The 22,041-nt window shown below is 44.8% G+C and overlaps 1 protein-coding gene across 2 annotated transcripts in view; it reads left to right on the forward strand.

Annotated features, from left to right (window-relative positions):
• The window catches only part of Gpc6 (glypican 6), a 991,863-nt gene that overhangs the window by 947,423 nt on the left and 22,399 nt on the right, over window positions 1–22,041 (forward strand). For both annotated transcript variants that reach the window (XM_026783266.1, XM_013349339.2), the window contains one exon: window positions 17,621–17,757. In XM_026783266.1, coding sequence (XP_026639067.1) covers window positions 17,621–17,757 — 137 coding nt within the window. The remainder of the gene's footprint in view (window positions 1–17,620; window positions 17,758–22,041) is intronic.

Genomic DNA, 22,041 nt, shown 5'->3' on the forward strand with positions numbered 1-22,041 from the left:
TCCCTGGTCCAAACCTCTTCTTAATCAGGCTTCAGGAAACCCTGTTCTCAGGGACAGTTTAGCATCCGAGCTGCAAACACTGCCACACTCTTCCAAGAAGAGCCATAAATTCTAACTCCTTTCAAGTTTAGGCTTTCTCCTTGGCCATGTCTATAGTGGAGAAGGGGACTCGGTGATGCTGCCCCATTAAGTAGCCTTCCGTAAGGAACACACATTTCTGTTTAGCTTTGGGAAACCTCTGAGAACCACGCCGCTGCTTTGTACAGAAAACAACTGTGTCAGACATGGGCTGAGCCTTTCTTTGTTTTATTTAAGGTATGATCTTCCTGTATAGCCCAGCCTAAGCACCTTTGTTTTATTTAAGGTACGATCTTCCTGTATAGCCCAGCCTAAGCACAAATGCTCAGTCCTCCCATCTCGTTCCCCTAGGATAAAGGCTACACGTCCGTGCCACACATAACCTAGCCATTTGATCCAGTAAAGTGGGGGTTTTGTTTGTTTGTTTATCAATGTTTAAAGGCCACTTTGGAATTTTTATGGATTTTTTTAATGCATGACAAAATCAGACACCAAACGTTCCCCAGTGTTTTCATGACAAAAGGAGACTTCCCCCTCAAGCTACAGATATGGGTAGCCTTATTTTAATGACTGTGATTTTGATGAAAGATAGTGATGGCTTGCAGTATAGAAAATATTTTGGAGAAATAAGAAAATGAAAACTATCTTCAAAAACTAGCTTTCCTTTTGTTCCCATTATAGTGAATGACAAGGAGGAAGCGTGGTGATTTCCGAGCCACCATAGAAGATTATAAAAACCCAGAAATCCTTCCTGACAACAAGACACAGTTGTGAGGCTGGGGACACTCACAGATTCTCAAGGGATATCTGTGTGGTTAGAGCCGTCCCTCTTAGCCACACCCCCCTCTTCTGAAGCTCAATAGCTATTTTCCTGTGGCTCCTTGACTCTCAGGAATAATGCAGGACTCTTCCAGAAGGACCAGACAAACAGCTCAGGATCAAGGCTAACAAGACACTATCACGACTCTAATTATCCACATTCTGAGCTCCTTGCACTGAGATCTTGTAGTGGAGCGAGGCCGGTTATTCTCAGAGTGCCACAGCTTAGCTTCCAAATCTATTAGTAGCAGGCCCCTGGTGTTTTATCTCTAGGATTCCAGTGTGCTTGCAATAATGTTTTTACACTTATCTGCAATGAAAAGGTGATTTCTCTAAGTGTTCAGGATTTGGCCGGGATCAGATTTACTGCCTGGCTCCTCAACCTTATTCCCAAGTACAGTGTACTGGGGAAATGCTGAGCTCCGTTGGGTCCCTGTGGGTTCCTGTGGCAAGGTGGTGGAGTTGTGTTTTCTTTACTACTTTCATTTCATACGAGAAACTGTCTCAAGGAGAGCATTTCTAATGTGATTTTGTTAGATACAGTCCATTAAATATGAGGGGCCAGATTTTCAACCTCTGTCTGCTCCTGAGGGAGAGCTTTCTAGTTCTGTCATGGAGGCCCTGGGGAGGAGATGGTCTGTGCTGTTTTATGTATTAAAAATCCAGAAGGGGAACACATTTTCCATTTTCAAAGCAAGAAGGGACTTTTAGGATTTCCATCTTTGGATGCTACAGAAAGGGCCTCGCAGGCATTTCCAACGTTCTCAGTGCAGAATGAGAAAACAGAGTTATTATTGTTGCTGATGGTTAAGAGATAGTAATCACAGTCTTAAAAAAAAAAAAACTTGAGCAAAGCATAAAGGGGCACACCTGGACTCTCAGCCACTGACAGGGAGAGCCAAGAATCTCCACAAGTTCAAGGTCGCTCTCAGCCACTGTCAGGGAGAGCCAAGAATCTCCACAAATTCAAGGTCGCTCTCAGCCACAGTCAGGGAGAGCCAAGAATCTCCACAAGTTCAAGGTCGCTCTCAGCCACTGTCAGGGAGAGTCAAGAATCTCCACAAGTTCAAGGTCGCTCTCAGCCATAGTCAGGGAGAGCCAAGAATCTCCACAAGTTCAAGGTCGCTCTCAGCCACTGACAGGGAGAGCCAAGAATCTCCACGAGTTCAATTCGCTCTCAGCTATCTCGTGAGTTCAAGGCTAGTTCAGTTACTTGAGACTATCTCAAAAAATAAATAAAAATTTAAAAAGGAAGAAAACAGAAGGAGTGAGAATACAAGAAATAAAATGATATATAGGTGATAGATAGATAATGGATTTATATATGATAAATTATGGATGGGTAGATAGATAGATAGATAGATAGATAGATAGATAGATAGATAGATAGATAGATAGATAGATAGAATAGAGGAACAGAAGTACAGTATAACCTATTGGAATGACAGGACAAATAGCACTTGTTCTTTCTCTCTCTGAACCCAGGGGAGACTGTGACCCTTTAATGTTTGGAGCCTTCTAACAAAGGATATTACAGAGATGGTGTACAACCCTAACCATGCGGTGTTACAGAAAGTCCAGAAACAAAGGACTTGTTTGGAGAACTGGTAGACACAGTGTTGGGAAAGGTGTAGTGAATTATCTTGGAGAGACACAGAAGTTTCCAGAACCCCTGGCTCTTCCCACCTGACCCCCAGTCAGTATTTTCCATCATTTCTGAAAGAAGTGATCTTTACTCATAGGTCTCAGGGCTATGGAATGCATGAGCATCCTCTCCTTCCCTGCTGTGTTGCTGGGGTCCACAAGAGACGCAGATTCTGGTGCCCCACACCCGCTCACACCCAAACGCTGTAGTGTGTACAGCATGCGCGTGTGACCAAGGCTGGGTGACAACACTCCTCGTGGCTCCTCTGGGGTTGTGATGATTGACAGTGAGATTTGAGTGAAGAGCTTTACAAGGTGCCTGCCACACACCGAGTGCTTGCTGATGTCACCACAGACCTGTGGCGTCCAGTTATCTCTGCTGCAAAGTGGAGACACAGATAAGTCCTTCCAGCATGCCTGTGTCCAGCGGAGATCATCGCTGTCCCCGCTGGTATCTGACAGGTGCTGACCCTCCCTGCTGTTATCTCCATGTTAGCAGTAGCTGTGCCAGGGACCCCAGAGACCAGCTAGATGATCACGTGCTGAGGAAAAGTGAGGCCGTGTGAGCACACAGTCTAGACAGGTACAGCAGGCTCCACCTGGAAAGCTCTCCGGCCTGATTTATTGGCATGTCTAAACTACTTTTTCTTATTGTGTGTGTGTGTGTGTGTGTGTGTGTGTGTGTGTGAGAGAGAGAGAGAGAGAGAGAGAGAGAGAGAGAGAGAGAGAATGCATTGCTAAGACATGCATGCAGAGATCGGAGGGCCACTTTGTGGGGTCAGTTTCACCTTTCACCTTTATACAGCTCCAGGAAGGAAACTCAGTTCATCTTCAGGCACAACTCCAGTGTCTGCATCTGAGCCTTCTCGCCAGCTCAGCATGGTGAAATTCTAAGCACTGTCGAATAAGAAGACCACACTTTCACTTTTGCACTTGGTCCTGTGAATTCTCTTGCTAGCCCCAAGGACAACTGGGTTTTGTAAATACCAGCCACAGCCTCTCCTACCTAGGACATCTGCAGGAAGGGTTTGTTGAATTCAGCTGGCATTGCCAACACATGAAACTCATCTAGCTGAGGCTCACTGTGGAAACCAAACATCTGCCTAAGCATCTAGAGTTACCTAGTGGGCAGATCTCTGGTCAAGGACGAGGGTCAGTGATGGCCGTATGCATTCCATGGAAACTCTCAAAGGCAGAGCGAACTGAGGGTGTGTAGGATGTACATTTGTTATTTCGTGTAAGAAGACTGCTTAAATATTTTAAAATTATTTCTGAAGCAGATTTAAAGATATGGAGTAAAAAAAATGTTAGCAAAATCACTTGGGAAAAGGTGGTTTCTAATGTTTTTTAATAGTGCCACAGTTAGCAACTGATTTTTAAATACTTTCTTGATCAACCTAAAAAGCCATCTAAGGCAAAGGAAATAAATTATAGTGCCATTAACAATCATGTACTGTAGAAGCGCCCATTATAAGAGAAAATTTGAGCTTAGTTTTGCCACTCTGGTTCTAAGCCTCTTTCACAGAAATAATCAAATACTACCCTTGATTTCATTTGGAATATTAATGAAATTGAAATAGGCTGAAAATTTCCCTTTGACTCATTAAGTTAGAAAGTCAAAGTGCTGAAAATATACACTTGGGCTTCAAAATAGACCAAAATGGATAACTGTAAAGAAGAGTGGGTTTTTTTTTCTTCTTCTTCTTTTGAGAGAATATAACTATAATAAAAAGACCTGTCGGGAGAAATGTGAACTGGCCGTAATGCCGAATTCGGTTGGCTGTATAAACATATGTCTGTGTTCGTCATGTTGGCTGTACAAACATATGTCTATGTTCGTCATGCCGCTTTACTCCCCAAAAATATCTTACAACTCGGACGGTCAGAGCAAGTATCAATAACATAAAATTTCACAGCCCCCTTTTAGAACTGTGGCCTTAACATTTTGTAGGGAAATAAAGCTTTGGTTAACCTTGGCTCTGGCAGACCTCATTAAAATAACAGCCTGTCAGTTTCAAGTTTAAAATAACAGGGTTGTCAGTTTAATACGCAGCGGAACAATCTACAGTTTTATTCCCTGGGATCAGGCTGGGCAGAAGGTGGGGGGGGGAGGGAGGGGGGGGGTGTGCACGCGTGCGCGCGTGTGCACATGACAGGGGCGGGGGCGCGGGTTATAAGGTGGACAAAGATTGAACAACACTGCCATCCGGTGGCCGTGGTGAGTGTAGCTTTTTAAAAATTCTACAGTGCACTAGTTGGGTCGAGGAGACAAAGTGTCATGTCTGGGACAACCGTTAGTATCAGATTTGTGGCAGCCTTTTTACTTTAAGTCTGAGCGCATGCTTGATCCAATATATACTTATAGTCCCCGATTACAGTGACTTGATAAGAAAGTGCCCTTAGTGGGACTTTGCGAAACCTTTTAATTAGATTTTCCTGTAGACGAACACCAAGGGTTATGAACGCTCGCTGCCTTTGCATTCTCGCGCCTCCTGTCAGGCAGCTCACAACTGCCTGTAATTCCAGCTCTCGGGCATCTAGTGCCCCCTTTGGCCTATGTTGGCACTTCTACACACACACATGTGCGTACGCACACACACAGAAGGAAGAGAGGCAGAGACGTGGAGAGAGACAGAAAGAGAATTAAAACTAGAACACATTTTTTTTGAAATCTGTTTCTAAGAGCCGGGCAGGGATGTTGCATGCCTTTAATCCCAGCAGTTGGGAGGCAGAGGCAGGCAGATCTCTGAGTTTGAGGCCAGCCTGGTCTACAGAGTGAGTTCCATGACAGCCAGGGCTACACAGAGAAACCCTGTCTTTAAAAAAAAAGAAAAGAAAAGAAAAATTAATTTCAGCACTCGGGAGGCAGAGGCAGGCGGATCTCTGTGAGTTCGAGACCAGCCTGGTCTACAAGAGCTAGTTCCAGGACAGGCTCCAAAGCCACAGAGAAACCCTGTCTTGAAAAAACCAAAAAAAGGAAAAAGAAAAGAAAAAAGAAAAATTAAAGCGTCTATTTTTAAGAAATACTTTCCATATGTCTGTTGACTTGTAACGTGAACATCTTGCTGGGAGTTCATCAAGCTATGATCTATATCCTTTACTAGATGATTGTTATATTTCAATTAAAAAAACAAACAAATGTAAGCCAAAAATTTCTGTCTGTAGGCAAAATAGTGACAGATGTCACAAGTCTGAATCCAGCATGTTCCCATTTATATAAATGGAAACCAACCATCCTAAAAGCAGGCTGGATCCCATTCAGGCGTCTACTGCAGCCCGGCCTTAATTCTGTGCATTTCAGACAGCTGGCCCGGATACTGCGACCATCCAGTATGGCAGCCACCAGCCTCTGGTGGATGCTGCACATTGCAGGTGTATTAGACTGAACTGAGATTGGCTCTGAGTTTTTGTGCAAGTCAGATTGCACACTTAGTGCCCAAAGGAGTTTAGACTGTCCAGTTACTGTGCCCCAAAGCCACAACCTCTGAGGTGTGTTAGGTTAAACAAAGTATATTGCCTACCTATCCATCCGTCTGTCATCTAGCTGTCTGTGTGTTTATCTGTCTGTTTATCTATCATCTACCTATCTATCTATCTATCTATCTATCTATCTATCATCTATCTATCTATCAATCATCTATCATCTATCTATCTATCATCTATCTATCATCTTTTTTCGGGCAGGATGTCACTATGTAGGCCTTGCTGGTCCTATGAGAGCAGCCTAGCCTCAAACTCAGAGAGTCTCCTGCCTCTGCTTTCCAAGTGCCAGAGTTAAAAGCACACACCTCCATTGCTGTCTCCAAACATATTCTTAAAATTAATTTCAATTTATGTTTTTCATCCTAGCAGCTGGAAATTTGTAAACTAAAGATGAACCTGACATCCGTGGTTCTCATTATATTTCTAGTGACTGTCGCTATTTCAAGTTATTCCTTCCTTGTCCGGAACGGCTGTTCAGCACAAGTTCGGGGTGGTTTCTCTCACACTGAGCTCTCAAGATGGGTTGCCTATGTCTCTGTATCCTGTAGGAGACAAAATGTTCCTGCAGCGTTTGTCTTTAGCACCTTCGTCTGCTTTCGGTGTAAAGGTGAAAGCCAAGCGCTCTTGAGTCTCTTGGATCTAATCATATGAGGTGTAGAAGCTGTACCCTGGTTGGTGCCCCATGGGGTAAATTGGATCTTTAAGGTAGCAGATGGCTCCCAGGAGCGGGTAATTTACCTCACAGGGGTAAAAGCTTGATTGAGTGCAGTTGGGCCACCCTATGCCATCTGTCCCTGTGAGGATGCGTCTCCTCACTGAGAACTTCCAGTCCCAAGGACCCTAGCAACATATTCCCTTGCTAAACTTTATTGAATCCTTCGGAGGGAAGGACTCACAGAAGGGAGGAGCTCACATCCACTGGGAACCCAGATCCTAGTGAGATTATGCAACTTTGTCAAGCGCACGTCTGTCCATGGTTTTCCTTCCCTGGAGAAGGCTCACATCTATGAGTTTTCTCTGCTCAAAGCTCCCCTGTCACAAACAAATCTTCTCAGGTCTTCTGCCCATGGACACCTGCTGGTCCTCCAGACCTAGATCACCTGATGCCTCTTCACACTTTCTCACTTACCATACAGGGTCAGGTCTTCTTCTCCCATGGACCATGCTTTAAACACAGAGGCCACTTGATGTTCATCTATGTGCCCCATGGAGTAGTAAGTTGATGGATCTGTGACTTGTCTAGTACTGCATGCCTAGGAACTTATAACACTTGGGGCATTGTATATTCTAAGCAAGTGTGTGGGGAGGTATAGTTGAAGTGATTACCAACAGACCAACAAGCAATAATTTGTCCGTGAAATAAGGAGATGGTCCTTCAGATGGTAATCCAAGCATGTCTTGGCTTCAGGTTCCCAACTGCTAGGATTACAGGTCTCTGCCACCATTCACACCTACCGTTTCATTTGGAGATTCAGAATCTAAATGCCCTCTTCTGCGTACTCGGTTTCATTCATTCATTTATTCATTCACGCACTCTCTACTGAGTACACAAGCCAGGCCTTACACTGGCAGATGGGACATAGATTTCCTGGAACGTGCTGAACAAAACCAACAGTGGTCTGTCACAATGTTGCTTGAGAACTAAAAGGGGGGGGGGACCCACTAGTCATAGGAATGGGGAAAGGACAGAGAGACCCTGCGAATGCATACTCTGTAGAGAACCTAAGTGGCACTGGGTGTCAAAAAGACTTCTAAAAGATTCACAAAACGAGACCTGCTGTGGTGGTGTTGCAATCATATTTTAATAAATAAAGCTTGCCTGAGGATCAGAAAGCAAAACAAACCAGTCACTAGCTCTTATCTCTACCTCGTCCAAAATGGCAATCCTGCCTCCAGAAATCTCAGGTGTGTGTCCCCACTGCCTGGTCTAGAAGGCTGACCAGTGGGGCTATTTTTACTCTGGATTTTGTATTTTATTAAAATACAAATGAAATATCACTGTATTCCACAGAGAGAATTGTCCCTTACTTTCCTTTCTTTCCCACATTGCAGAGCTTGTATTTGAGTTAAAGTTTACACCACAGGAGTGTTGTGATCTCCATGCCTGTGTCTGTGTGTGTGTCTGTGTGTGTCTGTGTGTCTGTGTGTTATGTGATTCCATTAATGCCACTCACTGATAATTAAACTCAACCTAATTCCCAGCTCACCCCACAAAGGCAAAGGCAGGACCTCATGTCGTATCACAAATATGAAACAATTGATGCAAAAGTAGGCATTTACGATGCTCCACACAGGACCAGTCTACACGGTTAGGAATAAATCAAATTCCACGCATCTAAAAAGATTTATGCGCTTTTTATTGCCTACTCCATAAAAGATTTAGGACGACCCGCGTCTACCCTAAATGGCTTTAGAATATAGACAAATCGGATTTGCCCCTCTGGTCTGGTGAACGCTCTTCTGCACTGCGTAACTGCTCGTCCGAGAGTGTTCCTCTTTGTGTGCACCTGCTGCTGGGTGGGCTCTTAGTGGGGACAGCCGTGCAGCTACACCGTGCTCAGGTGCGCCAAGAGACTCTTCTTGTTTCCTGTTCCGCTCCAGCTATCTGCTGCTTCTGCGCGGAGCAGAATGCAGATCTGCTGTTGGAATGTCTTGGGGGAAAAGTAAAGCTTCAGTTATTCAGAACCCAATGACAGCTCTGAGGGATGCCCAAATTCCTCATGAGTCCCGTGCTCACCGCAGTGTGTGTGTGTGTGTGTGTGTGTGTGTGTGTGTGTGTGTGTGTGTGTGTGTGTGTGTTCATGTGTTGGTCTATGTTATCGAGGCTAGAGGACAATGGTATATGTCATCCCAGGAATACCAAGCACGGCCCTTGAGACGGTGTTCCTCCACTGGCTCAGTACTCTCCCACTAAGCTCACCTTGCAGACTGGTACATCCCAGGATCTGCCTGCCTGGGATCTCAGTTCCACCTTAGCTGGCATCTTCACTTGGGTTCTGGAGGCAAACCCAGGCTCTCTAGCTTCAGACGCGAGTGTTTTACCGGATGAGCGGTCTCCCTGGCACCTTCCTCCTTTTTTAGTTAGCAGACACCCATGTGATATCCTGGGTTTCATTTCCCAAAGATGAAATTTCAATATTTTAAGAGTAACTTCAGGAGGTTACATACTTAGCAGAATTATTTTTCTGTCTGTCACACACAGAAGTAAAAAATTGGGCCTCTGTTTAAATTTCCTGAATATCACCAAAGTCCCTTTGAAGGGGTTGTGTAGGGGAAGAGCTAGCTGACAACGAAGCAAAATTTTCAGTGAGACTAGATGCTCAACACATTCTAACTTCCTATATGTCGACAAAACTGGTACTTTCCTAATAAATCTCTACGTCGATCATATTCAAAGTACGCCTCCACTGCCGTGATGCTGTTGCCTACGATGGGAACTAGAGAGATGCCTACTTTGAACCACAAGGAACCTCCCAAGGTTGTCATTCTGTGAGTACAATGAGGAAGGAAAGAGCAGAGCTCAGATTTTAAACACCTAACCTGACTCCCGTGCCTCCGGAAACTGTTTAGGATAGTGAACTTGCCCTTTCTGTGTGTGGCTGCGCCTGAGATCTCCCTGTCCTACGTGATGAAGACTGCAATTTCTAATAACCAAATTCAGAGTCAGCTCTCATCACAATTCACAGACCGAGGCAGCTCCCTGGAGATCACTGTGGCTATGCAGACACAGCAAGGCTTACAGAGTCAGCAAGAGCAGATGGGTTGTCCAAAGCCGAGCATGAGAGAACATAGAGACTCATACCAGAGTTCAGAAATGAATCGGAGCTGGGGGGTGGATGGGAGAAACAAGCCAGCCAGAGACTGAACAGTGCAGAGCAAGCAAGACAGTAGGGGCCTCAACATGGGAAGGCCAGTCCCAAGAGGAGGGACTAGGTCTTTGTCTGTAGTCGGGGTGTCCAGGAAGACTCCCAGAATGTTCCAGAGAAGGGAAGAACTGCACTTCAGATCATCCTCAAAACCCAAGTCCTCTCTCATTAGACACTGGTATATGACATAGTAGACATCTAAAAGGAATCTAGGCAAATCTGAAATTGTGACTCCTCTACAAGCTTTGTAGCATAGGAGCTATGATAAACTTCAAAATTTGACAATTCAACAATGAAACCGCTCAATGTCATTCATAATTTTTAGTCTTATAAAGCACACAATGCTGTAATTGAGTTGCTTCCTTGGCAGAGGGATTCTTTGGTTTTGTCTGAATTTCTGAGGATTAAATGCCTCCCCTTTTCTCTTGACTGCTGAATTCAATTGGTATTAGCTCAAAGGCAGACTGCGCCTTTTCTCAAGGACATGTGGCACTCTTTCTCTGCTTTCTTGACTAGAACGTCAGATCACAGGCAAGGAGGCATAATTAGAACATCAAGTACAAACCTTAAAATGTGAAACTTTGCTATCCTTCCTTTTTAATCCCCCCACACACAGAAAATTCATGACCTGAACAGCATAGAAGACATCTCTGATGTTGCCAATATTTAATTCACTTTGAGAAATGGTTTTCTGCCTGGTGAAGATCCCATCTGTCGTTCTGAGGTCATGCCCTTCAGAGTGTGATCGTTCAGCTAAAAAACTCCAAACCCAGAGCCAGAGGGGATAATTCACTCCCTAAACTTCTCATCCAATTCCCGATCCCCTGAGAAACTCGACAGAACCAAGCATTGTCTTTGTGAACCATCAAAGCTGCTCTTGCTTCCTACCGGGTTTTTATCCTTCTCTATTTTTTCCTACAAAGTGCTTGAGTGTCTGTCTCCTTAGGGAGCAGCGCCACAAGTGCCACCCTGCAGGAGAGGAGGTGTGTCACATGGCAATAGACTAGACGCTGTTGCCGAGTTCCCTGGGCGCGTGTTGGCAAAGCCCAGAATGGGAGGCTGGTTTTAGTAGAACGCTGGCTGTGTTATGTGGGCAAATCTGCGTCGGGGTCTCTGACAGGCTTGTCTCACCAGAGTCCCCGCTGCCGCCTCTGAGGCTTCCTTGGAAGTCTTCTGAAAGAAAACATGGTTCAAACTATTTCTCTACAGAGTGCTATAAAGCCTTAACACTATAGGACAGACAGGGACACCCCGAGGCACCGAGAAATGAAGCCAAAGCGTTTCACACAACCTAAAAGAGAAAATTAAAAAGCTGCAAACTGGCGCGCTATGAGTGAGCGGCTAGGAGAGATGGTCAGAAGAGGCGAGCCTGAGCCCAGGATTGAGAGCATGGGTAAGTGAAGCGTGAGTCCTCACTGAGCTCCGCGGCCTGGGTAAATCCCCAGTTCCTACCTAAGACTATCTAATTCATAGACACTTGGCCACGTTGGAAAAAAGTTAGTATTCTCTGCACCTGGGGCAACTGAAATACTCTAGATTCCGTGTTTTCCAGCAGAGGAGCTGTGAGCAGATTCATTCCCAGACCTTATTCCATCACCAAGGGGCAAAGGCGACCTGGTTCCTGAAGCGGGCTCCATGGTTACTGGAGAAACTGGGGCCTGTATAACAGGCTGATTCTTCTCCTATAAATCCAGATGAGGTTGCTGTCTCCAAAACTGGATTACTAAATTCTTAGGCTGCAAAGTTGACTAAATACATTAATTTCTCTTAATTTATTCAAGTAGAGGAGTGGCCAGACTTTGTTTCTTTAAACAAACTGTTTTCTAAAGCTAACAAATGACCTTCAGCCTATAAAATATTTACGTTGTTTTCCCCTCATTATGCATTATTTAGTGTATAGTCCTTTAAATATTAATCATCTATTTTTTTTCCAAAGATATGGTATATATTATTTACATCTGATTACATTATGTTTTTATACAGATGAAGTAAGCACACGGAAATCTTTCTGAAGTCATGAGTAAACAGGGCAGGGGGCCAACTGCATGGAGCAGGTAGCTAGGAAAATACATTCTGGCCCAGGGATGACCGAGGGAGGGCGGAAGGTGGCTCTCTCGCAGTAGCTGCCTAGGGAAGAGCCGTATGGAGGAAGGGGTTTCAGATAAACAGACATGGGGTCTTGATGACTTGACGCCAGTCATGGGTAAATCTCTTGAAGAAGGAAGTTAGGTGTGCCCTGTCAGGTGACCCACACCGGAGACAGCGGTGACAGCAATGTTCAAGGATAGCGCCAAGTGAGAACAATGCAGACGTCTTGCTTACAAAACCAAACGGAAGCCACTGGGCTGCTACACAGGATTCTAAAGATTATTTAAGATGGAAGTCGGTTCATTTTTACTTAAATTCTCATGATTATCCAAAAGCCAGGATCACAAAGGTCCCTGAGACTCTCCTCCAATACCATACATGAATCACACCCGTCGGACGTCCACACTGACGAGAGCCTGTCGTCCCGATCACAGCACTGAAGGGATCATTTGAGATCCTTTCTGCTCTCGGGTCGAGGAAACAAGGCTCTTTCTAAAGACCTGACTGAATTTGCCCAGAGGAAAGTCTGCATGGCCATAGCTGGCAGATAATCGATAGTTTTTTAAACCTTACTTCCCTCAGCAGATAATTGGCAATGCCTTTCATGTATGAGTTCACTCAACAAATACTTATTAAACACCCGCTACACACTAAGTGCTGTTTGCTGAGTCTTGGGCTGTGGAGCGGCTCTTCCCTGGGAGCCATGAATATCCAGCTGCTCTTCTGCCTGGGTAAAATTATCATGTACGGAAGCCTGAGAGGACGTGTTGTGTCTTTAGTTTTAAGCCCTCTGGATAGAATTACTAATTTTCCTGTTTCCTAATTGCTCCCACGGTGGAATTCAACAGTCGCAGAGAGAAAACATCAGTGGAGCCTCGCTTGTTTAGGAGGGGATATAGTATTCCCCAGAAAGGCTTCCAGATAAACTGGTACCAAGACTCACAGAGGGCTTCTGTTCCTCAGGACTGTGTTAACTGCAGATCTGTCCACACTCGCCGAATGGGGCAGCTACACATCCTTCAAGGGCAGCCACAATGTAGCAAGCATCTTTATATTCCCAGTCTAGCAGAAAATCTGACCTATAAAGAGGCCTAAGTGCTTAACAAAGGAATGCTGGCAGCAAAAGCGTTTTCTTTCTTACTCCACCAATGTACAGGAAGAAAATCCTGTCCTCCTTCTTGTCCAGTAGACTGAGGGCCCTAAATGGTACTGACTTCTTTGCTTGCCAAATCACTGATTTCAAATAAGACGTGTGCGACCTTGTGTTACAGACACCCGGTTGCTTCATTTTTGGGTCTTGTGCTTCCGTCAGCAAACTGTTTGGGATCATAGACACTTCTTGTATGTACAGTTGCTTATGCCTACGTTATATTTTATCCCTACTGAACTCATGTACTGTACACTTTACAAACTCCCCCAGGCAAACACTTGTGTGGATAAAGAATTGACAAAGCATTTTTATAACTCTTACCTCATGGTGTTGCAGAGGCATGGAGAGAAGGCTTGAGGAGAGACGTGTGTCTGCTGTCATCACAAAGAAGTGATGAGTGTTTAAACAGATAAAGCTTACCCTGGTTTGATCATGAAATGATGCAAACCCATATCAAAGTATCACATAACACGTCACAAATACGTACAATGATGGTGTCAGATTTCAAAATGAAGCTCTTAGGAGAGGGTGGGAGAGATGGATCTGCAGGTAAGAGCACTGGTTGCTTTTCCAGAAGAATCAGGTTCAATTGCCAGCACCATGTGGTGTCTCACAACATTCTCTAACTCTGGTCCCAGAGGATCTGGTGAGGCGGACAGAAATACATGCCGATAAGACACATATGCTCATAGAATAAAAATTCCAAAAGAAAGAAAAATGGAGTTCCTTTTTATCCATGATCTCACTCTATGCCACACCTTAAGTTAAGTCTCTTGTTGATAACCTTGAAGGAGCAAGAATAGGCCTGAACTCTCTGACCTTTAGTCAAGGTGGAGCAGACCCTGTGGGCTCCGACATTACCATCAGTTCTTCATATGTAATTTACAAGCTTTATCATAGGTATACATGTGGAGGTAAAAAATGTAGGATTTAGGGTTGTGCAGTTTGGGGCATCCACAAGGATCTTAAGGCAGATTTATTAGCAAGGGAACAGTAGCATTCAACCAACCATTCATTGTCCTTTTGCGCTTTCGTGGTTGGAAAGAAATCCATTGTTTCTCTTCCAAAGGTATTTTTAACTCACTACTCCATTGAATAAGTTGATGAGAACCACGGGATCTTATCTATACATGCATAGGCCCACCCTTCCTCTTGGGGAAGACTGTCCATTCCATCTCACAGTGGTAAAATATCCACCTCCACATGATCTGGCTACAATATCAATCTCTACATGGAATAGTAGGAAAGCCTAATTCCACTTACATTTTTATATTTTGAAAGTAGAAACAAGAGCTTCAGTGTGTTCAGCCTGAGCACAGTAAGTCATCCCTGCCCCCACAGAGATATATGCACAAGGATCTCAGCCCAGTGCCACAGGCTTTGAAGCCAGGACTCTGAGCAATGACACCTATAGTTAAGCTACACAATCTTCATCCGAAACCATATGTTGTCTCTATCACCGACTAGACAGATGACAAGATGTCTTAGCTGCACAGGACCCCTGTGCCTCTGCCGTGCAAGGGGTGTGGCAACCACGGCTCAGCAAGACAGAGTTGTGAAGATAGAAGTGGCTTAGCACCAATTAGTATCTGTCCTGTGTTGAAAACTGCCCCGTTATCTCAAAAGTCTCTCTACCAGCTGGGTGCCAGCCTCCAGATCTAAGACTGAGCAAGGTCTTCCACATGGCATTTGGTTGGTATGTTTCATTGGGTTTCTTTTCATCTAGAACAGTCTTCCTGCCTTTATTGATTTATTTATTTGCTTGGGCTCTTTGGAGGAGTCGAGCCCCATCGTCTTATATAATGTCTGGTTCACGCTGTGTCTGATCATTTATTTATGCTATTGCTCAGTTTCTTCCTCTACCCCTAGTGTCCACTGCAAATGGGATGTTAAGTCAGAAATTTCATGAAATTCGAGTTTAATAATCGAGGTGAGTTTATTTCCCAAGTGGAACCTGCGAATTAAAGTGACCGAGCATTCTTCCTATCTATCCTTTGATTTTACGCATCTCTGGCTTCTGTGGTTATTCTGCCTCGTGGCCTTGCTTTCTGCACTGTGAGATTCTGGCTTACACTAGGGTGGGTCAAGGAGAGGTTTCACTGTGTCCCCATGGAGTCAGTTTCCCATGGACTTTTCCAGGGGCCTTAAACTAAGAGATACAGCTCTAGAAAGTAGTAGCTCAAATTGTCAAAGTACAGAGAAGTACTAAAAAGATGGCTTGGGTTTTCTCTGTGAAACCCAACTGTGTATGTTTGGATTCAGAATGTCAATAAAAATAGGCAAAAATTTAAAAAAAGACTTCCTACTTCTCTGTTGCAGACCCTGCTGTAATGACAGTATATTCCCGATGATGTTGGTCTGCTTGTACTTACGTGTTGTGAAGGATGGTCCTAGAGTCGCTCATCTGGGTAGCAAAGGAAGAAAAAGGAAGCTGTTAAGAAGACCCCAGGCCCCTGTTTCCCTTGAGTCTGCGTTGTCTACTGAGTGGGACTGATGTGGCTGCCCATAACACATTCGTTCTGGGGTACTTGTAGCGTAAGGCTTTCCTTACAGTGGCAGACCCTCAAGTTCCAGGAAAACAAACCAGAAAGCTTGGGTCTGGAGCTGTTGCAAAGCACTTGTAATCTGTAATTCAGAAGTCAAAACAGCAAGTAGAATGAAATAAGCATTTCCAAACAATGTGAGGACTGAAAACTTTCCCTGAAACCGGAAATGCACTCCCGTCATTCCAGAATACCCTAGAAATCCCAGGCACGCTCTTGCTCAGTGGCTAATAGCGTCCGTTCGTTCAGCTGTCTGCCTCGCCTCTGCAGGCTGCAGGTGAGCCGCCTGGCGCTCGTGCAGAATGTTAAAGCAGCATTTACATTTCTGGCGCTCCTCTGCTGTCATCTCCGTGAATTGTACAATGAAAATGTACAGCTACCAAAATGCCAAGGAGAACAAGGCCTGATTATACAACGTGGTACAACGAGCAATCGGGGAAGCGCCACACCCTATCCCCATGAGGGCTCCTTACACAGCCAGAGACAGTCCCGTACCTCACTGCAGCCCTTATGAGATGCAGGACACACGGTATTATGACCCCCAACTGTGCAGTGTTTGTGATATTGTCTATGAACTCATAACAGGATGGGATAATGAAAACGTATCTTAGTGGATATTTATCAAACACAGTATGTGAAGAAATGTCACTAACTCGGTCTGGTTTTATAAGTTATTTTTTCTTTAAGTTTAGCATCCTGAGTTCCCTAAGTTAGAGACTAGAATGAATGGTCATTCGATCATCTCCAACCACCAAGGATGAGATTGTTTCCAAACCCAGCCTTGCCTCAGAAAGCACAGAGATGAGAAGGAGCAAAGGGTACTGCTGAGTAGGATGTGTTGAGGTCCATGTGTGGTGTGTGCACTCTTGACTGCACATAGCACTGAGAGCTAGAGAAGCAAGAAGTCTGACGTCAGGTCTCTGTGCATTGGTTCCTTCTTCGGCTGTCAGAAAGGAAGGGTTTGGCGCCTTAGAAATGGCTGTCTCCCGTGCCATGCCTTCGTGCTCCCTCTGTGTTCCCGCCTTCTACCCAGCCTTCCTGACTTTGAGTCTATCTAAATGGGCTCACTCTGACTTCCTCACCGCTGTAACGACCCCATCTCAAAATTAGGACATATGATGCTTTGGGTCAGGACTTCAAAAATGCTGGCTTGTGGGGACCCAATGCGACCTGTAACTGTTGCGCGTTGTCCACCCATGCATTTTCTCATTGTTCCTAAAGAATGGGGAGGCAGGATACTGACTGCCTGAAATGAATAAACCTGGGTGTTCACGATGGAGCCAAAATGGCACCAAATCCATATCCCTCCCTCCCCCACAGGTAAGAAGTCCGTACTGAGCTGGAAACGCCTCAGACACTGATACTAAAAACTCTTGCAGGCTCCAGAACTACATCGATGCTCATATTTAAATTGACTTTCATCCTTGGGTACCAGAAATTTTAGGGTGGATTGAGTTTACTGTTCACCATCAAAAGCATTCTGTATCAACCTGCTGTCAGGTCTAGGGCAGAGGTTATCAGCAGCCGAGCCGGCAGCAATATTTATTTCTTGCAGAAGCGCAGTCTATTGGGAAATGTGTGCTATCTCTTTGTGCTTGTTTTGGAACGTTTATCTGGCACCCAGGAAACGTGCTCTAAAGCAAGTACTTAGAGCATGCTTAGCAGTACTCTGCAATAGAGTAGCCAAAAACCAGTCCAGACACTCCCTTAATTTTTAATTTCAACCGACAGGACAGAGAAGAGGAAAAACAGAGAGCCTGGGAGGAATGAGAGTGAAGTGGAGGTCAGAGTCTTTCTGGGCAACGAGCCCTCTAGCCTGATTTCCTTCTGTTGAAAATGGTAGCTCGTGTCCCTTGTGTCCTCCATCTTCACTGTGTCGCGTCCTCACGGAGACAGGCAGGCAAAGCCTGGGGAGTCGGCTCACACTCTTTCCTTGCTTTCTCGATCAGGTGACAGACATCAAGGAAAAACTGAAGCTCTCTAAAAAGGTCTGGTCGACGTTGCCCTACACCATCTGCAAGGACGAGAGGGTGACAGCGGGCACATCCAACGAGGAGGAGTGCTGGAACGGGCACAGCAAAGCCAGGTGAGGCGCCACGACGCTCGGATGGCGTGCGCACGCGCAGCCCGACTCGGTGCTCCTGCCACCATGCAAACCCTGTTTTATGCAAAGAGCAGTGGTGGGAGGAGGGACGCGGAGTCACCCAGTGACAGCTGTTGAGAGTGGCAGGTTGACGGGCACGTGGGAGCATTTACTCTCAAGGTGCCATTAAGTGTGGAACCCTGGCTCTGGCTGCCTCGCTTCTGGATGAGGACAGAGGGTGGTGACAGGTGCCAGCTTCCAGATAGCCTGAGATCACAAAGAGCTCGTTATGTTCACTTAATGACTTTAAGACAACATGGCTATTTTTATCCATAGTTAAATCTGCAGGGCTCTCTTTCCTTTTATTCTTTTTAAATCACAAGTTAAACAGGAAATAAAAATTCAGCTATATTATCTTCACCTTTGGGGGGAAAAAACCTTTTAGTGTTCAATGGAAAGGTAAAATAAAATGGCTGGGAGACAAATGAGGAGGGAGACCAGAAGGTTCCATGTCTCTAGAAGTCCTGTTGAACCCTCGTGACTCCGTTTTCATCTTCTTGGTCTACTGGCCAATGCTGTGTGCCATTTGAGAAGGAATTTCTGCATCTGTTGGTTTAGCTCAGACTGCTCTTGGCCCAAGCTTGTCTAGGGTGGAGGAGTTGGATGGGGAAACTGGCTGGGAGTTGGCAGGCTGGGCAGAACAGGAGGAGGGGAATCTGCCAGGCCTCCCACAGTGCAGCTGCAGCTGGGAAAGGGATTCAAGGAGTCTTTGGGAACTGACCAGCAGTTCCTGGGAGAAGCTGGGAGTGGGGTCTGTTTGGGTGTCTTGTTAGGCAGATTGAAAGGAAGGGAGCCACTGTGGTACAAGTCAGAAAGAAGAGGTGTATGAGAACTAAATTCAGAAGAATCTGCCGCAGGTAAGCCGAGAGCATTGCTATGTCTCATGTTTCAGCATCTGTTGGGGATGGTGTTGCTAATCTTACAAGGAGAAGCCTAGCAGGTGAAGTCAGGACAGCAACAGAAAGATCCACAACCAATTCAAGCTGCCCAAAATATCGTTGTTCAAATCTAAGATTGAGACTAGAGACGGAGGTTGATGATGTGAGTGCCATGCCACTCACAGAAGGCAGATTTGGGGGAGAGGGAGGAGACTTTTGGACTGAAAATTCAGTTGTGAATCAATATCTCTGATGTGTTGGCTTTCAAAGAGCCTACAGAAAGACACTGTAAGGCTGAGCAGGTGACCGAGCAGACAGGTCTGCTGCAGGTGACCTGACGGGCGTCTCTGCTGCAGGTGACCTAGCAGACAGCTCTGCTGCCGATCCGTGTTTACCTTTCATCCCTGGATGAAATGACAGCTATTCTGTGAACCTCATTTCCACGAACGCCAACAGGTTGCTGGAGATTTGCACATATGTGATTTGTTACAAAAGGAAGCATAAAGAAAGTTTAGGCTGTGGCAGAAGGAACTAAACTCTACTGAGAAATAGTTCGAAGTGAGAGCTACAACAGGTCAAGGGGACTCATCCGCATTCTTCCTCATGAGGCTAAAGCGTGAGGATGAGGAAGATGGTGTCCAGTGGTACCCAGTGAACAAGAAGGAAGTGCTGGAGTCTCCCTCTCCCGTCTAGGATTTGTTTGCCTCTTAAGCAAGCAAACAAACCCTAAATACTTCCCTGTTCAAGTTAAGAGAGCAAATGAAATTTAATGCTATTTCATATACATATATATATATATATATATATTGACAGAAATATGTTTAAGATTGTTTGAGAAATTTTGGAAAATTTTGTTGGAGTTCTAAGTCAAATTTCCCATAGTGATTTGTGTGTGTGTGTGTGTGTGTGTGTGTGTAGTGTGCAGCTTAACACAGAAACTCAAATAGCAATTGTTGAAAATCAAAGTTCTAACATAATCCAGTCTAAAGAGAAATGAATCTGATGCTTGTATTTTGAGGAATGACAATATGAAAGTATTTAAAAAATTGGGTTTCTTTTTGAGAATTTAAATTTATCTATTTAGATTTCTGTGTAGTATGTTTTGCCTTCGCGTATGTCTGTACCCAAGTGTGTGCCTCATGCCTGCAGAGGCCGAGGAGGGGGATAAAAACCCTGGAAATGTTTTGAGCTGCCATGTATGTGCTGGAAATTGAATCAAGATCCTTAATACTTGAGCCATCTTACCAGTCCCCAGGGGTCTGTTTCATCTAAGGTAAACCCCTGCATTTCCGTAAGAGTGAAATTTTTGTCTGTGCAGTAAAGACACTGAGATGCAAAGCACTCCATACGACTCTAAGTCATGTTGTTTGGTATAGACCCCCCCCCCCCCATCGCATGGCCTGGCGACATCACGTCTGTGTTAAATGCTCAGAACCACAGATGCAGGGCTGCTGTGTGATTCAACACCAGCCACCACTGTCAGAAGCATCCCAGTTTGAGCACACATTCAATGTTGCTTGACTTTTGTTCTTGTGTATTGAGAAACTGTTGCTGGAGTTTTCAATATCCTTACATTCAGTTATACAACTCCATGTGAAGTCATGAACCACAGTCCCACTGGCAGGGGATATAAGACAGACATGAGGCCTGGTGCATGAAAACTGACAGTGTCTTGAGAGAGACAAGTGGGCCTGGGAACACCAATACCCACACCTTACACCATGACCCTTGAAATAGGGCTCCACCAGCACCCACGAGCCAGCCATGACTCCCACGCTGAAACCAGTAGGAATCTCCTGAGAGATCTCAAGCAGTGAAGAAAAACAACCAAGTTTGACTCAATGCAGTCACTTCTAGGATATGTCCATATCTAACCCTATACAGTATATTATTTTATGTAATCCATGTATTATTTTAAAAGACTGGGATGCCAAATATTTATGACTCAGTTGTGCTTCCACTGAAAAATTGCGATTCCTTCATTTTCTCATTAAAATTTTAGAGTAGGGCATTAGTATTACAAATCAGACTTGTTGCTTTACATTTAACTGAACTTGTCTTCTCTTCTAAATGTCAATTGATCTCGAATCACATGGAAAGAAATTTCACTCAAATTCTACAGAAAGGTTTAGAAGCTGGGATAACACATTTGGTGAGAGAGGTTGGTCAGTGGGGGGCTGTGTTACAAGGAGGAAACAGAAGTAAACTCTGGTGCGATGGTGAGGGAGAGGTGGCTCTACACAATCACAACACACTGTGTAGTCCCCAAATATTAACATGTAAGAAATTACACTGAATACTCTTACCACAAAATAATAACTGTCGAAGGAGTTAGATACACTTACCCTTATTTGAGCATTGCACAAGCATACATGTATCCAAATGCCACATGAGTCCCCATAAATTTGTATAATTTTTATGTTGATTAAACATATAATAATAATTAAAAATTCATATATAATAGAAAAGCTATTTCCCTACTTTCAATGTAGGGATTTGAAGAAGACAGAGTATTTTTTAAATTGTTTAGGATCAGTTGCTAAACGAAGATTAAGAACAGCAATTATTTTTATCAATCACGCGAAAATGTGTTACTGAGAAAAATATCTCTCAGCACACATTAACGGATACGGAGCATGGGTGTCCATTAGGATTGGTAGGCTGTCATGGGCCTGGAGTTGATAAGCCAAATCTGGAGCACCGATGTTCCCACTAAGCCAGGTGCTTCTTCTGCTCTGTGTTTTATCCATCAGACTCCTCCAGGCTCATCTCTCTCTGTCTGCACCTTGTTGTCTGATGTGGTTGATCAGACCTGTCTTCCAGCTTCCACTTTTCTCCCAGTTAGTCTGGGATTCCTACCCAGTATTTCTTGTCCTGCTCCCTTGATCCACAGACATGCCTGTTCCTGATTGCAATGTTTCTGAAATGACTGCTAAGTGGGAATATCCCTGTACGGCAGTGATCGTCTTAGCTTTCCAAAGACCTATTAACTTACCCATCTGTTGAGTGCGATGGTTGCCTGATAGGCACCCAGAGATGTGGTTCTGCTGTGGCCACGCCATGGTTTGCTGTGTTCAGACCATGGTCAAAAATATGAGTGCAGTGGCTGCCCTAAGACCTAAGCCACTGCCTCTCTCCACTGTTGTCACTGCGTTCTGGATCATTCCTGCAGCAGAAGGTGGAATAAGAGGAGACCCTGCCCTTGACAAGGTGCGTGTGTGCCCACTGCCCTGCTAGAATTTAGATCTTCATTCTGGCAGAAAGACAGTGTGACCACAAGGACCTATCTGCCTTTGCTGGTCTCTCAGAACACAGAGAAGTTCAGGAAGATAAGTCTACAGATAGAGCG

The sequence above is a fragment of the Microtus ochrogaster genome, chromosome 17, assembly GCF_000317375.1.
Source record: "Microtus ochrogaster isolate Prairie Vole_2 chromosome 17, MicOch1.0, whole genome shotgun sequence".
In the NCBI taxonomy this organism is placed as follows: Eukaryota; Metazoa; Chordata; class Mammalia; order Rodentia; family Cricetidae; genus Microtus; species Microtus ochrogaster.